This window comes from Bubalus bubalis, chromosome 1, assembly GCF_019923935.1.
Source record: "Bubalus bubalis isolate 160015118507 breed Murrah chromosome 1, NDDB_SH_1, whole genome shotgun sequence".
Taxonomy (NCBI): Eukaryota; Metazoa; Chordata; class Mammalia; order Artiodactyla; family Bovidae; genus Bubalus; species Bubalus bubalis.
Window position 1 is genome coordinate 111,500,875 of NC_059157.1, and position 17,978 is coordinate 111,518,852.

General features: G+C 42.3%; 1 protein-coding gene across 10 annotated transcripts in view; it reads right to left on the reverse strand.

Annotated features, from left to right (window-relative positions):
- Positions 1-429: 429 nt before the first annotated feature.
- Positions 430-17,978, reverse strand: part of GOLGB1 (golgin B1) — a 75,725-nt gene continuing 58,176 nt past the window's right edge. For 7 of the 10 annotated variants that reach the window (XM_044942468.2, XM_025284874.3, XM_006073407.4 and 4 more), the window contains 7 exons: positions 9,535-9,700; positions 9,210-9,347; positions 6,583-6,738; positions 5,606-5,703; positions 5,030-5,164; positions 2,091-2,196; positions 430-1,831 (listed from right to left, as the gene is read on the reverse strand). In XM_044942468.2, coding sequence (XP_044798403.1) covers positions 1,697-1,831; positions 2,091-2,196; positions 5,030-5,164; positions 5,606-5,703; positions 6,583-6,738; positions 9,210-9,347; positions 9,535-9,700 — 934 coding nt within the window. In that variant the 3' untranslated portion in view covers positions 430-1,696. The remainder of the gene's footprint in view (positions 1,832-2,090; positions 2,197-5,029; positions 5,165-5,605; positions 5,704-6,582; positions 6,739-9,209; positions 9,348-9,534; positions 9,701-17,978) is intronic. The other 3 variants (XM_025284861.3, XM_025284850.3, XM_006073406.4) reach the window with 2 other exon arrangements.

Below are 17,978 nucleotides of genomic sequence, written 5' to 3' on the forward strand. Positions count from 1 at the left end.
TGGACTTGATATAAATAAATAATAATGCCCATTCTGCTTTTCCCCTATGAGACTTACCTTCTCTACTCTACTCCTACCCAGAGGGATCCCTAGGGATCAAGTATTTTCAATATGCACCAGATAGTTCTTCCAGGCTCAGGCAAAAACCTACATGAATCTCATGCCCAAAGGCTCAGCTTTGTTTGGTTCAGTATTAGAATGGCATCTCCTCACTCCATTTTACCACCTGAGATATAGCTAAGCCTAGAAAGATGCATGCAGCCAGATGCTGGCCAGTGAGAAGGAAGCCTGGATATGCACAGCTCTCTACCTTTATATTAACTCCTGGCTACCCCCTCCCTACTTCCTCTATGTCCCTTCCTCCCCTCAGCAAGCAAACACATATATGTAACCTCCTGTGTATACATACATTCACACACCACCACAATATTTCATTCTGAAAATAATTTTATTATTTTACAGTTGTTCAGGAAAGTTCCTGGGTTGCTGTGACCATGATTTGGTCACCACAGAACAAAGGATTAGAGCAGATCAGTGTGCCCACCAGTTCTCTCTCCTCTTTGGGTAGTGAGAGCAGGCAGGGGACATGTGCAAAAGGAGAAAATAACCAATCAGTAAGGATTGGGGCTGGGGAATAGGCACAAACGGAATTCAAACCTGGCTGTCATTCTCAGGCTTGGATTTAAATATTTTGTCTTCTCTATAGTCTCCCTCTATTTTCTTCAGCTCCCTGTTACCACAGAGGGCAGATGACACGCAGAGAAGCTGGAGTTGAGTGTCACCAACTGCAAAGCAGCTTTGGACTTCAGGAGGCTAGGGGTGGTTGTCACACCAGTCTGCTCTTCCTGGCTAGGATTCAGTGCCTCACCTAGGGCTGGTTCTTAGTGTACTGTCTTAGGGGTTACCAGTGTAGGGCCCACATTGGAGGCTTATCCAGATAACATAGGAATGATGAGTATTGAATTCCACCATCCATAGCCAGCTACTCTTGCCTTTCAGTGAAAGGAAAGGCACAGGCCACTTCATACCTCAGTACACATGTGATGATCAAGGGATAAGCAGTGGGATCCTCACCGTACAGTCCAGGACCATAAGTCTCACTTCAACTATGTCTGAACAGACAGGGAAGGAGATGCTGTCCTCCTCTGTGATCCAACAGCTAACACCCCTGGGGAGTCCTTCCACTCTGACTCTATTTTGCCAGAGACCTAATTAGATACTCCTGTGAGGTAATGTTCCCTGGAACATTCCCCCTGCCATATTTATGGCAGGTCCACGTCCTCTCTGAAGTGGGAGAAAATATAAGGTACACGAGGGAAAGAAAGTATCAATCAGAATGATACTGGACTTCCGATTACTAGGTTTATTGGAACCATCCTCCTGGCTGAAAGACATTCCTCAGCATCTTTTACAGGACCATAAAATATCAGGGCCCTGAAAAACCTGAACAAACATTGGTTCAATAACCCCTGCAGAAGTGTCAGGCCCTGGGCAGTAGGAGAAAGCAGAATCACTGGCCCCTGCAGCTCTAACCTGTGCTCATATCCATCTCTGTTTTTACAGGCACTTTCTGTGGAGAATTGGAGAAGAGGACCTGTAAGTGGGAAGACTGTTCCACTGGAATTGATGGTTTTGATGTTAGAGGTGAGGGAATTCCAAGTTCTGGAGGGAGTGGTCCAGAAGGTGAGAACTAGGCTTATAGATGGCCTGTGAGACATAGAACGAGTAGGACATGAACCATCAGAAAGTAGACGGCTGCCAGCAGGGGCACCCTTGTCCGGGAGTGACAGAGCGAACGCAGGACCCGCTTCCATCCAGCACCACTCCGGGTCTGAAAAGAAAATGTGCAAGTCAGAGAGTTTCACCCTAGAGAGACCTGCCCTGTTTCCCTCTCCAACCACTGCAGAGAAGTGGCATCCTGAGAGGAAAGCTCCTTGGGGCCAGCAGCGTGGTACATCCCAATAGTTTCCTTCAGCCTTCCATACCCTTCCAGTCTCAGGCCCATGTTCCTTCTCCTTGACCCCTTGTCCTCAACACAGCCAGCCTGTCTGATAGCACAGTGCCCTCTCTTCAGCCTTCTCCCTTCTTACCCTCCGACAACTGCTGCTCGTAAGATCTATTAACAGCGCCTGCTCCTGGGAGCCGCAGGAGCCAATGATAGGAGACCGGGGAGAGTCCCATTCACCATGCTCCAACCTGAATTGAGGGAAAAAAAAAAAAAAAAAAAAAAAGGCATTGGTTCATGGCATGAGAGGCTTATCAGGTGAAATCACCCTGGACACCTTGCCATGGGATGCAGTGTAAGGGACTTGCAGCTCTCATGGCCCCGTCCCCATGCAAGGGGTGAAAGGGTAGGCAGGTTTCTTTCAGCAGCAGTAGAGATGGTAATAATTACCAAGAACTGACTGCCTACTGTGTATCAGATGCTGGATCAGGTGCTTTACATACATTTAATCCTCAGGTTTAATGTTGGTGTTATTATCTTCAAAGTAAGACTTAAAGAGGGAAAAAGTACTTTTCCACAATGGTACATCCAGTAAGATGTAAAGCCAGAATTCAAAACCCAGCTGTGTCTCTAAACCCCATGCTCTTTTTTTCCTGCTATGCCACACCTGGCTCAGAGAAACTCTTTTCATTTTTTTCCCTGTTTATTAAAATCTAATAGGCAAAAGAATTCAAGAAAGATTTTTGTGGGGTTTTTACAGTTAAACTGAACTACAGCCTCTGTTGCTTTCTGTTTCATTTTTTGCTAATTTGCTTATTTATTTAATACTGGAACTTCTCCATTTAATGAAGAAGCTGTTTTTATCCACTCAATGGTTTCTCTTAAAAACAAGAATTGACCCTCAGAATGGGAGAAAATAATAGCAAATGAAACATTTGACAAAGGATTAATTTCCAAAATATACAAGCAGCTCATACAACTCAATACCAGAAAAACAAACAACCTAATCAAAAAGTGGGAAAAAGACATAAACAGACATTTCTCCAAAGAAGACATACAGATGGCAAATAAACACATGAAAAGATGCTCAACATCACTCATTATTAGAGAAATGCAAATCAAAACTACAATGAGATATCATCTCACACTGGTCAGAATGGCCCTCACCAAAAAGTCTACAACCAATAAATGCTGGAGAGGGTGTGGAGAAAAGGGAATGCTCTTGCACTGTTGGTGGGGAATGTAAATTGATACAGCCACTATGGAAGACTGTATGGAGATCCCTTAAAAAATTAGGTATAAAATCACCATAGGACCCAGAAATCCCACTCCTATGCATATACCCCAAGGAAACCAAAATTAATAGAGAAACATGTATCTCATCGTTCACTGCAGCACTATTTACAGTAGCTAGAACATGGAAGCAACCTAGATGTCCACTGACAGGTAAATGGATCAAGAAGTTGTGGTACATATACACAATGGAATGTTACTCAGCCATAAAAAGGAACGCATTTGAGTTAGTTCTAATGAGGTAGATACCCAGAACCTATTATACAGAGTGAAGTGAGTCAGAAAGAGAAAGATAAATACCATATTCTAACACATATATATGGAATCTAGAAAAAAGGTACTGAAGAATTTATTTACAGGGCAACAGTGGAGAAACAGACATAGAGAATAGACTTATGGACATGGGGAGAGGGCAGGAGAGGGTGAGATGTGTGGGAAGAGTGACATGGAAACTCAGATTGACATATATAAAATAGATAGCCAACTGGAATTTGCTGTATGGCTCAGGAAACTCAAATAGGGGCTCTGTATCAACCTAGAGGGGTGTGATGGGGAGGAAATGGGAGGGAGTTTCAAAGGGAGGGGATATATGTATACCTATGGCTGATTCATGTCGAGGTTTGACAGAAAACAGCAAAATTCTGTAAAGCAATTATCCTTCAAAAAAACAAAAACAAACAAAAACCCACGAGAATTGTATCAAGGGGCTGCAAGTAACACAGCACACACTTGATCAAGCATTTGCCTAGAGGGATGCACTTAATTGTGTGGGGAGGCTAGAACTCTACTCCTGATGTTTCTTCCACATGAAGGGATGTTGATTAGCCTAAAATTCCTGCATTCTCCTTACAGGGCCCACACTTTTCTCAGGAGTGAAGGAACACTTTAATCTGATTTGTGAGCCTGGAAAGAAACTCAATGTGCCCAGCCTAGCTCCACCCTGCCTGTTCTCCTCATGAGAGCCCGACTGGCTGCACAGGACCCCTTCTGTGTCTGTTCCTCCATAAGATGCGCTTTCTAGGGGCAGCCTTGATGCAGACAGCATGGTCTGGCACCATGCAGGTCAGTCTGTCACTGTCTGTAGGCCAGGCTGAGTAAGGGTGAGAGGTCTGTAAGCATTGGTGAGCTGCTTTTAAACGGCAAGCCCACTGAGCTCCACTGGCATTGTGGTGTGTCGGGTGCTAACAGGACAACAGCAGTGCCGGGCCTGGGGAGGCAGCGCTCAGTTAGCTGCCTCGGTTTCCATTCCGCATCAGGGCCAAAGAGGGAATTGTGGTTGGGCTGAGCTTGGATTACCATGGCTTGCCTTGAGCCCACTCTTGCTACAGCACCCATCTCAGGATGAGAACTAGATCCTTTTTATTCCCAAGTCTGGCCATGAAATGCACACAAGTACAATCAAAAAGGGCTTCTCTGGTAGCTCAGCTGAAAGAATCCACCTGCAATGCAGGAGACCCTAGTTCGACCTTTGGGTTGGGAAGATCCCCTAAAGAAGGGATAGGCTACCCACTCCAGTATTCTTGGGCTTCCCTGGTGGCTCAGACAGTAAATAATCCACCTGCAATGTAGGAGAACTGGGTTTGATCCCTGGGTTGGGAAGATCCCCTGGAGGAGGGCATGACAATCCACTCTAGTATTCTTGCCTGGAGAATCCCCATGGACAGAGAAGCCTGGTGGGCTACAGTCCACAGGGTCACAAAGAGTCGGACATGACTGAATGACTAAGCACACACACACAGAGAATCAGAAAGGGTCAGAAATGAAGAAAGGCTGTATCCTTCAGTCCTTTACCGCCTGATCTGCTCCTCGGCCATGGAGAGGGCAGCTTCAGCAGCCGCTCTTTGGTCTCGTTCTTCTTCCAACAGTTTTCTCAATTCGTTCATCTCCTGTTTAGTGTTACAGAGCTGCTTCTGGGCCTCAGAAAAGCTTCAGGACAAAAGGAGAACAGCATCACTAGATGCAGGACAGAGTTGCTGATAAGGGATTCGAAGTCTTCCTAAGGTTATAAAGCATGGACATTTATAGAAGGCTGTACAAACACAATGAGTATTTTAAAAGAATGCCTGTCTAAGGATTAAATAAAGCTGCAGGAAATGCCGTAAGAGATTTTAAGGACTTCTGAATATCTCTCATTTGAATATCATAATCTTAGTAAGATATGTGTGTGTAGGGAGGGTCTGTTTCACAAACTACTCACACACAATTTGTTATTATAAATGTTACTTTATAATCCTCACATTAATCCTGTGAGGCCAGTAAGAAAAGAAGACACATTAAATCCATACAATGGACTCCCATTCTAACTAGATGACCACCCAAGTGCTGCCTACACAGCGCACACTCCAGGGTTGAGAGCTGCTCCCCCACCTTAGCTGTGGCTCGCTCAGTTCTTCAGCATCTCCTTTCCTGTGACCACCATTCTTTTCCTGGGGAGCTCCTGGAGCAACATCTATATTTAGTGGTGCCTGGAAGAATAAGTTTAGTAATTCAGTGATGAAACCACTCAAGAAAATGTGCTTAGGCAAAATGAGAACTTGCTTAGGAATTGGAGAAAAAAGAGAAATCTTGGAGAGGAATACCTCTGTTATCACTCTCTTCAAGTTCAGATTTAGAAGTAAGAATCTTCTGCTTTAATAGATTAATCTCCTACATAAAACTCATCATTAGATTTTCCTCCAGATTCTCATTCTTGAATCTCTCCTCTCAAAAGTTTCAAGGCTTGTCACTGAATCCCACTTTCTTCTACTGGAGACTCATCTACTTTCCAGAAGCCACTCTGGTCCCTGCCTGATTCAGCCACTCCTCCCCTCCCCTCTCCTCTTCCTGCCATGTCCTATTCCCCTCCACTCATTCCCAGTCTTCATCGACTTCAACAACCTCTCCTCTCCACCGGTGTCAACAACTCTGCCAATTTTGTTTCTCAGGTCCAAATCTTCCTACCGCTTTCCTATTACCTGAAGCAAAAAGCCTTCCAAAAGCTTCAGTCATCACTGTTTACCACTCACTTTTTTATTTCTCTCCCACCACCTCACTCAATGGACATGAGTTCGAGTAAGCTCCAGGAGTTGGTGATGAACAGGGAAGCCTGGTGTGCTGCAGTCCATGGGGTCACAAAGAGTCGGACACGACTGAGCGACTGAACTGAACTGAACCTCACTGAGGATCTTTTTCCTTCTAATCCGTTCACTCTTCAGCTTTTCTTGGACCTTATTCCTTCACTCCTCTCCTCACTGTTTCTATCACACCTATTTAATCTTCAGCCTGAAGACATCAGCCTTTTTGATGCTGTGCTTTATGCTTTATCATCCGTGCTCAATTTCCCAACACTTTCCCCAGCCCCTCACCTTCTCACTCACAGCTTGCAGCTCTTGAACCTGCTTCTCCAGGACTGCACAGTGATTGAAAAGGTCACTGTAGTGCTGCTGGTTCTCGCGGAGACTCTGACTGGTGTCACAGAGCTGAATAGAAAGGGTATTTTTCTCTTCCAGCAGTTGAGAGAACTGAAATAGGAGAGACGATAAGCACTAGCCCACAGGACTGTTTCACTAGGAGCAGGCAGTGTGCATGCTCAGTCATATCTGATCTTTACAACTCTGTAGTCCACCAGGCTCCCTGTCCGTGGGATTTTTCAGGCAAGAATACTGGAGCAGGTTGCCATTTCCTCCTCCAGGGGATCTTCCTGATCCAGGGATCGAATCTGCATCTCCTGCATCCTGCACTGGCAGGAAGACTCTACCACTGAGCCACCTGGGAAGGCCCACGATCAGGTAGAGATATAAACAAAGTCTGAGCATCCATGGAAAGAATTAGGGTGGCGGCTTGGAGAGGAGACATTCTATGCTGACAGCCCATCTGCTACTACCCATGCTAGAGCCCAAGAAGCAGTGCTCCTAGTTAGCTGGGACCCAGTTAGTGGAAGCTTTAATATCCCCAAACTATGAACTCCATGAGGGATCACTGTGTATCCTCAATACCCAGCATATGGCTAGGCTCACAGAAGGTAGATGATAGTTATTTGTTTGCTGAATGATGAATAAGTGAATGATCGACCCTAGGGATGGAGATGTTCTGATTCTTGATCTAGGTGCTGCTTATACAGGTGTCCTCACTTTGTGAAAATACACCAGACTGTATTTGTGATTTGTGTGCCTTTTTGGTGTTTTACGCCACTAAAATATTTACATGAAAAATGTTTCACTGGCTATTCACTGCAGTTTCAAGTACCGTCCTAGAAAGACAAATGCCCAGAGTAACTCACAGTCTAATCTTCAGGAAAGCAAATATAACAAGGTTGAGATGGGATCTACTTTGTAGAAAGAGGAGGTGTTAAGAGCTATGAAGGGCAGAACTTTTTGGAAACAACTGAGTAGGCTGAAAGAGGAACTGGGTAGGATATGTTCTGGAGTCCCCCCACCATAGCACCCCCTAAAAACTCCCAGAAAACACCCCCAACAAAGGGTCTGTTATTTTACCAATTCACTGTGACCAACTAACCTACTTTAAAAAACGCAAATTTTAAATGCAAATTTTTTTTAACTCTGCCAGAGTTAACAGTGTTATCAGTCTCTGATACTTCAATGTTAGTTGAATTTAACAACATTTAATGAGTGCCTTCTACACAAACCAGGGGCTTCCCTGGTGACTCAGATGGTAAAGCATCTGCCTACAATGTGGGAGACCCGGGTTCGATCCCTGGGTCGGGAAGATCCCCTGGAGAAGGAAATGGCAACCCCCTCCAGTATTCTTGCCTGGAAAATTCCATGGACAGAGGAGTGTGGTAGGCTACAGTCCATGGGGTTGCAAAGAGTCAGACACGACTGAGCTACTTCACTTTCTTTCTTCTTTCTTTCTTTCTACACAAACCAAGCACAGTGTTTTCCATGTACATTACCATCTTTATCCCAGACTGACCTGCTGCTAACATTTGGGGCAAATTACTTAATATCTCTGGGCCTTAATTTCGTCATCTGTGTACAGCCTATTGATCTTTACCATTTTTGGATCACAGATCCCTTGGTGAATGCCTGAGTTTTTGTGATGAGAAACTTACACACACAAACACATCATTTTGTGTATAATTTTTGGACATTTATATTGATGGCCCTCCTGAAAGCTAATTTTTGGATCCCAGAGTCTAAATGATCACTCAAATTCTTCCTGGCACTAACATAAACTACCTAGCTGGGTTCCTCTGAAGAAGGCAGAACCGGGTGAGGTGCTGCCAGAGAATAATCTGACTAGTCAGAGACAACAGGAGTATAATGATTCATAAGATGGTGAGGGAAGGGAAGCCGGTGATGAAGGAAGAGAAGCCAAAGAATGGATGAGGGGAGAAGACAGATATGAGAAGGCACTGAGAATAATTTTCTTTTTTCCTGCCTTGCCCTTTGCTCTAGGGACCAGATGGCAAAGCAGCTCTTCCCATAGAAAGAGGTCCATCTACTCCAGCATGCTTCCTAGAGTGTCTAGAGTGGCCAGCCTGGGGTTCAGGGAAAAGCAAATAGGCTTCTTTAATTCCACAACATTAGATACACAGTAAGGAAGCTTACAAATGGAGTAGAATGAAAAGCAGACGCCTCACCTCTATCGCTTTGTCTAATCCCATATGCAAGCCTCCTTCCTGAGACTCTTCCCTGCCACACACTAGTGAGAAATACCGGGGAGCTTGCTGGAGGATTTGTGAGGAGTTATGGGAAGATGATGTTGGGTAGGATGCCTTCCTAAAGGAGTTGGCTTTTATCATTCTTATTGAATGGGCTTCTCCAAATCACTCCCAAGGGCTCTGCAAAGGCGAGGAAAAAGAAATGGCCCTGTGTCTGGTGCTTTAGGGTGAGGGATCCAGGCTCTGAGAAAGGTAAAACTTCTGTTTTCTAATAGAGCTAGAGCCTAAGCTTAAACAGCTTCGACTTACCTTCTTGCTTCTAGTCATGGAAACAAGAAATTGAACTTCAGGCTAGCAGGGAACACATACCTTGCTGTTCAGTTGCTGAATTCTTAACTCCTTTTGGTGAATTTCTTTTAGGCTGTCATTGAGCTGAGTCCTAAGATGCTCTGTCTCATAAACCAGGTTTTGTGATCCATTGAGGGAAACTGATGTCTCTGGGGATGCCTGCCAGGATATAAACACTCATGAAACTCTCTCCTAACATTGTGCATACTTAAATCCTTCCCTCCAGAAACCCTGCCCACCTCACAGGAAGTCATCAGATGGCTTGCCTAATAGTGGCAGATGAGCACTTAGCTTGCAGGAGACTAAACGTTTCCTCCAACCAGCAATCAGCATTGGAATTACTCACCTGTCTTTGGTACTGCACTTTGTGGGTCTCAGTCTGTGAGGAAGAAGATCTCAATTCCCTCACAAGGTTCTGCAGATGGCTGAGCTGCTGATCTTTATCTGCGATAGCCATAAAGTACTGCTCCTTCATTCTCCTCTCTTGCATTTCCCAGGAATTCTTCTCCATCCTAGAGAAAATATATAGGCATAGGCAAAAATATACTTGTGAGACAAAGATGAATAACTACGTATTCAAAACATGTAATGGGATGTAGAGATATAGTTGAAAATACATAACCAGAGCAAAATTTATGTTGTAAATAGAATTGTGCAGCAAGATGATGAAGAGGAACTTAAAAGAGAACTGTTAACTGGCAGGACTGGGGAAGATTTCACAGAAAAGCAGGTATTTGATCTGAACCCTGAACAATGAGTCAGGTTTCCATAATGGGAAAAGCATTCCAGGTGGAGAATAGAACAAAAGCACAAGAATGAATATACACAGTGAGTTTTGGAACTGTTGGAGCACATAGTGTGGAGAGTGGATAGAGCAGGGAAAGAAGGTGAAGAGGAAAGAAGTCAGACCCTGTGGGGCACTGCACACCATACTGAATAAAACTTACTCTGTAAGCAATGGCTGCTGATGCTAAGTCACTTCAGTTGTGTCTGAATGGCAAACCACTGTAATTCTTTAGAACAACATCAGGGTTATGAGGATGCCACTGTAGAGTCTGAAGGAGCTGAGTTCAAATGCTGGCTCTGTTCTACACTAGGCATGAGATCCTGAGTAAAAGTTACTTAATCTCTCTGAGACTCATTGACGAAATGGGAATAAACAATCTACTCCTTAGAATTACTGTGATGATTTAATGAGATACCATATGTCACGTACCAAACACAGGTGAGTAATTCCAACGCTGATTGCTGCTCAGAGGTAACCACTACCCAGGAAGCATCAGCTTCCTGCAAGCTACATGTCCATCTGCCTCTATTAGGCAAACCATCTGATGACTTCCTGTGAGGGGGGCAGGGTTTCTGGAGGGAAGGATTTAAACATAAACTGCTGCTATTTATTTATGCCCTGAATTTGACCAAGAGGGAAGCTTCTATTTGATTCTAGCTAATTTTCTGCAGAACTAGCAAAACTGCCTCTGTGCCAAATTCTTTAGTTCTACTTCTCATTACACTATGCCTAAAAAGAAAAGGGGCTGTAATCAAATTTCTGCAGCATCTCTTTACTTTGACTAGTCTCTATTTTTCCCAATAATACAAGGCTTTGTTTGAACTACATCAGACTTTTCTGTCTTTTTCTCTAGAAGCAAGGTAAAATGGTCCTTTCTTTTCTAAAGGACATAAACCTATTATGAAAGAATCCTGCTGTGTCAAAAGGTGACCTGCATTACAGTCAGATTATTTTTTTCAAAAGGCAGAACAATAAAACTTAGAAACTAAAATAAATTTTTATTACAAGGCCACTATATGGAAAAGGCACAGAAAATCCTCTAATACACTTTCTCCGATATTTGTCTGTGAAAAACGAGAAAGAATAAGAAAGGAGGAGTTTAAGAGTGAGAATGCACAAAAAAGATCACAGATCTTTTACAAAGCTTCAAATAGCCTTTTTTTTTTTTGAAAGATGGACAAGTAGTTACAATCTGGAGAGACCCTCAATGGAGAATAGGAGCTAAGGAACAAGCCTGATTACTTAAGAGAAGAGCCATAAAAGGGCTATACCTTATTACCCCTTAAGTAAGAGAGCACAGGAACCAGAGCAGAATAAGCAAACCGTAGTTAAGTAGAAGAGAAAGATTATTGCATAAATCCATGCTCTTCTGATGAGCCAACCCCAGTGCCATAGAAACCTGAATGAGATGTTCCAGCTTTTTCATATTTGGAAAGCTCATTTCTTGAAAGTATTTCAAGAGCAAGTCAGGGATCCTGTTTTAAAAAGATATTCAGCAAAGAAACTGGTCCTAAAGTCAGTGAATCAAATCTGTGTCTTCATGTCTTCTTCCTTCTAAAGGTGAAGTAAAATGTCTTTCTTTCCTTCTTATAATTCACTCACAGCCACTTGATATATAATTTTTCTTTCCTTCAAAACTGCTTAAATGTGGAAGGTAAATAGAGAAAGGCTAACAGAATGGTGAAAAAGGAGAAAATGAAGGAAAACAAAAAATCAATAGACAAGAAATCATTTTTTTCTCCCTCTTTTTCTCTTCCCTAAGGGTCAACTTTATCAGGAAAGTCTTCTTTCAGAATCTCTGTCAGAAAGTTTCAAGAGGAACAAGTGGCTTCAAAAAACAAGTCTTTAAAACTGTGCACCTCTTATTTCGTTTATAATAGCAACTTGACACAGTATTCTTTTAGTTCAGCTCAGTTCAGTCGCTCAGTCGTGTAACTCTTTGCACCCCATGAGCAGCAGCACGCCAGGCCTCCCTATCCAACACCAACTCCTGGAGCCCACCCAAACTCATGTCCATTGAGCTGGTGATGCCATCCAACCACCTCATCCTCTGTCGTCCCCTTCTCCTCCTGCCCTCAATCTTTCCCAGCATCAGGGTCTTTTCAAATGAGTCAGCTCTTCCCATCAGGTGGCCAAAGTACTGGAGTTTCAGCTTCAACATCAGACCTTCCAATGAACACCCAGGACTGATCTTCTTTAGGATGGACTGGTTGGATCTCCTTGCAGTCCAAGGGACTCTCAAGAGTCTTCTCCAACACCACAATTCAAAAGCATCAATTCTTCAGCACTCAGCTTTCATTATAGTCTAACTCTCACATCCATACATGACTACTGCAAAAAATAATAGCCTTGACTAGATGGACCTTTGTCAGCAAAGTAATGTCTCTGCTTTTTAATATGCTGTCTAGGTTGGTCATAATTTTCCTTCCAAGGAGTAAGCATCTAATTTTATGGCTGAAATCACCATCTGCAGTGATTTTGGAGCCTCCAAAAATAAAAGTCTGTCACTGTTTCCACTGTTTCCCCATCTATTTCCCATGAAGTGATGGGACCAGATGCCATGATCTTCGTTTTCTGAATGTTGAGCTTTAAGCCAACTTTTTCACTCTCCTCTTTCACTTTCATCAAGAGGCTCTTTAGCTCCTCTTTACTTTCTGCCATAACGGTGGTGTCATCTGCATATCTGAGGTTATTGATATTTCTGCTGGCAATCTTGATTCCAGCTTGTGCTTCTTCCAGCCCAGCATTTCTCATGATGTACTCTGCAGCTAAGTTAAATAAGCAGGGTGACAATATACAGCCTTGATGTACTCCATTTCCTATTTGGAACCAGTCTGTTCCACGTCCAGTTCTAACTGTTGCTTCCTGACCTGCATATAGGTTTCTCAAGAGGCAGGTCAGGTGGTCTGGTATTCCCACCTCTTTCAGAATTTCCCACAGTTTATTGTGATCCACAGTCAAAAGCTTTGGCATAGTCAATAAAGCAGAACTAGATGTTTTTCTGGAACTGTCTTGCTTTTTCGATGATCCAGCAGATGTTGGCAATTTGATCTCTGGTTCCTCTGCCTTTTCTAAAACCAGGTTGAACATCTGGAAGTTCATGGTTCACGTCTTGCTGAAGCCTGGCTTGGAGAATTTTGAGCATTACTTTACTAGCGTGTGAGATGAGTGCAATCGTGCAGTAGTTTGAGCATTCTTTGGCATTGCTTTTCTTTGGGATTGGAATGAAAACTGACCTTTTCCAGTCCTGTGGCCACTGCTGAGTTTTCCAAATTTGCTGGCATACTGAGTGCAGCACTTTCACAGCATCATCTTTTAGGATTTGGAAGAGCTCAACTGGAATTCCATCACCTCCACTAGTTTTGTTTGTAGTAATGCTTCCTAAGGCTCACTTAACTTCACATTCCAGGATGTCTGGCTCTAGGTGAGTGATTACACCATTATGATTAACTGGGTTGTGAAGATCTTTTTTGTACAGTTCTTCTGTGTTTTCTTGCCACCTCTTCTTAATATCTTCTGCTTCTGTCAGGTCCATACCATTTCTCTCCTTTATTGAGCCCATCTTTGCATGAAATGTTCCCTTGGTATCTCTAATTTTCTTGAAGAGATCTCTAGTCCTTCCCAACTATTGTTTTCCTCTATTTCTTTGCACTGATTGCTGAGAAAGGCTTTTTTATCTCTCCTTGCTATTCTTTGGAACTCTGCATTCAAATGGGTTTATCTTTCCTTTTCTCCTTTGCTTTCCGCTTTTCTTCTTTTCACAACTATTTGTTAGGCCTCCTCAGACAGCCATTTTACTTTTTTGCATTTCTTTTTCCTAGGGATGGTCTTGATCCCTATCTCCTATACAATGTCACGAACCTCTGTCCATAGTTCATCAGGCACTCTATCAGATCTAGTCCCTTAAATCTATTTCTCACTTCCACTGTATAATCATAAGGGATTTGATTTAGGTTATACCTGAATGGTTTAGTGGTTTTCCCCACTTTCTTCAATTTAAGCCTGAATTTGGCAATAAGGAGTTCATGGATCTGAGCCACAGTCACCTCCCGGTCTTGTTTTTGCTGACTGTATAGAGCTCTCCATCTTTGGCTGCAAAGATTTAATCAATCTGATTTCGGTGTTGGCCATCTGGTAATGTCAATGTGTAGAGTCTTCTCTTGTGTTGTTGGAAGAGGGTGTTTGCTATGACCAGTGCGTTCTCTTGGCAAAGCTCTATTAGCCTTTGCCCTGCTTCATTCTGTACTCCAAGGCCAAATTTGCCTGTTACTCCAGGTGTTTCTTGACTTCCTATTTTTGCATTCCAGTCCCCTATAATGAAAAGGACATCTTTTTTGGGTGTTAGTTCTAAAAGGTCTTGTAGGTCTTCATAGAACCGTTCAGCTTCTTCAGTATTACTGGTTGGGGCATAGACTTGGATTACTGTGATATTGAATGGTTTGCCTTGGAAACGAACAGAGATCATTCTGTCGTTTTTGAGACTGCATCCAAGTACTGCATTTTGGACTCTTTTGTCGACTATGATGGCTACTCCATTTCTTCTAAGGGATTCCTGCCCACAGTAGTAGATAAAATGGTCATCTGAGTTAAATTCACCCATTACAGTCCATTTTAGTTCTCTGATTCCTTTTCAGTTCAGTTCAGTTCAGTCGCTCAGTTGTGTCCAACTCTTTGTGACCCCATGAATCGCAGCACGCTAGGGCTCCCTGTCCATCACCAACTCCCGGAGTTCATTCAAACTCATGTCCATTGAGTCAGTGATGCCATGCAGCCATCTCATGCTCTGTCGTCCCCTTCTCCTCCTGCCCCCAATCCCTCCCAGCATCAGAGTCTTTTCCAAGGAGTCAACTCGTCACATGAGGTGGCCAAAGTACTGGAGTTTCAGCTTTAACATCACTCCTTCCAATGAACACCCAGGACTGATCTCCTTTAGGCTGGACTGGTTGGATCTCCTTGCAGTCCAAGGGACTCTCAAGAGTCTTCTCCAACACCGCAGTTCAAAAGCATCAATTCTTTGGCGCTCAGCTTTCTTCACAGTCCAACTCTCACATCCATACATGACCACTGGAAAAACCACAGCCTTGACTAGATGGACTTCTGTTGGCAAAGTAATATCTCTGCTTTTTAATATGCTATCTAGGTTGGTCATAACTTTCCTTCCAAGGAGTAAGCGTCTTTTAATTTCATGGCTGCATCACCATCTGTAGTGATTCTGGAGCCCAAAAAAGTAAAGTCTGACACTGTTTCCCCATCTATTTCCCATGAAGTGATGGGACCAGATGCCATGATCTTAGTTATCTGAATGTTGAGCTTTAAGCCAACTTTTTCACTCTGCACTTTCACTTTCATTAAGAGGCTCTTTAGTTCCTCTTCACTTTCTGCCATAAGGGTGGTGTCATCTGCATATCTGAGGTTATTGATATTTCTCCCAGCAATCTTGATTCCAGCTTGTGCTTAATTTGGATACTATATGGGTGACATCAAGGTGATGCTCCCTTGTGCTCCCAATCACCTTCGGAGGGCCCTACATTCAGTGCTCGGCCTTAATGTGCATCTGAAGGAAGATGGTCTCTTGATGATGAACTGAGATTATAGGGAATAAGGTGGGGCAGCTATTCCCTGCCGGAAAAAAACGCATGAGGTTGAAATGGAGTAATTCGCCTTCCTTCTGGAGGTTCAATTACAGAATGAAGAAACAGGAGAAATTCAGTTTTTTCACTTATGAGAAAGTCTGTAAATATGTTGAATTGAAAATTTTTTGGATGTAATGTCACTCCATAAAACTTAAATGACCCAATTCGAAAAAGTGTTTTGTTCCATAAACTTTGCTTAAGGTTTATTTTGACATATCACGTTAGTAAAGCATCTAGGATCTGTGAAGGAACAAATCTCTCATATTTACACATTAAGAGCTCTCTTAGGAGGACATCCCTCATGGTGCAGTGGTTAAGAATCCACCTTGCAATGCACGGGAAACAGGTTTGATTCCTGGCTGGGGAACTAAGATTCCATATGCTAAAAGGCAAAGAACCTGATGCAGCCTAATTAGTAATTAATTTAAAAAATGCTAAAGAGCTCTCCTAGGGATGTTACAATAATTATTTTTATTATACTGATATACTGATACTTTTATTATACTGTCGTCAGGGTAGCCTCTGTGTAAGCTGGATCAGACTCTACACTCCACCTCATATTCTCTGTTTTCTCTTGCCTGTGCTGGCCCTGTAGCAGCAGGTAAGGCAAAGCAGGTGGTGCTTGATCAGCAGCACTTTCCAACATAGAGATTCTCCTTTCAGTATCAAATCTTGAAAGGTTTGGTTTTACTAAGGTGCATTGCACCGTCTTACCGAACAGTAACAAAGTCCCAACAATGAGGCTGCAAGAACAGGACCTGTCTATACACTGTTAAGCACTTACTCTTTACCTTTACTTTTTGGATCAAATCTGAGACACTGAATTAAATGAACCATCAAAAATATCAGTTCCTATCATATCTTTTTTTCCTCTAATAGAACATATAGCATTGTTATTCATCTTTAAAAGAAAAGGGCTTGGATTTCTAGATCCAGACAAGATGGAGTAGATGTATTTTTCCTTATTCCTCCCACTGCATACATGTATGCTCAGTCGTGTCTGACTCTTTCTGACCCCATGGACTGTAGCACACCAGGTTCCTCTTTCCCTGGGATTTTCCAGGCAAGAATACTAGAGTGGGTAGCCATTTCCTGCTCCAGGGGATCTTCCTGACCTGGAAATTAAACCCGAGTCTCTTGCATCTCCTACAATAGCAGGTGGATTGTTTACCACCACTCCACCTGGGAAAGCTCACATTTCTCCCACTAAGCCCACATTTCTCCCACTCCTCCAGCAGTAAATTGGTAGTGTCTCCCTTTCCCTCTCAGCATGGTGTTAGTGGAAGCCTACTAGAGATTTAAAGAAGATTGATCATTAAAACTTACAAGACTCCAAAATGTTCAGAAACAACTTAAAATAACTCATCATACTAAAAAACAGGGAAATCACAATTAACAGATTACAAGACCCAAGATGACACAGATGTTGGAAACATATATACAGAATTAAAGAAGGATTTTAAAGTGGCCATCATATAAATGCTTCAAAAGTAATAACTAACACACTGGAAATAAATGAAAACAGAGAAAGCCTCAACAAAGAAACAGAAGATATAAAGAAGACCTAAACAGAAATTTTAGAATGAAAAAATATCAAAATATCCAAAATAAAAAGCTAACTCAATGGACTCAAAAAGCGATGAAGGAAAAAAATATCAGTGAACCTGAAGACAGAACAATAACAATAATATTAACAATAACAATAATATTGCAATAATAATAATTGCAATAACAATTATTGCATCTGAAAGATAAGCAATAAACTGGTTTCATAAAAATTAAAAAGACCATCTCAATGGAAAGAAGAAAAAAATGAACTGCAGACTGGAAGAAAATATTTGCAAGTCACATATCTGACAAAACACTTGTATCTGGAGTAAAAAACAAACAAAAAGGCTCTCAAAACTCAACAGTAAAAATTAATGACACAATTAGAAAATAGAAAAACACAAATATTTCATCAAAAAGGATATATAGATGTCAGATAAGCACATAAAAAATGTTCAACATTAGTAGCTCTTATGCAAATTAAAACCACAATGGAACAGCATTACATACCTATTAAAAACTAAAATACAGCTACAATATCAAATCCTGATGAAGATGCAGCATTTGATATTGAAACTGGATCACTCATATATTGTTGTAAAATAATACAGTCATTCTGGAATATAGTTTTGTAGCTTCTTTAAAAACTAAACATATTTATTATATGACCTAGAATTTGCACTCCTGGGCAGTTATCTCAGAGAAATTAAAACTTACTGTCCACATGAAAGTCTATACACAAGTGTTTACAGCAGCTTTATTTACAGTAGCTAAAAATTAGAAACAACACATGACCTTCAATGGATGAATGGTTGAAGCAGT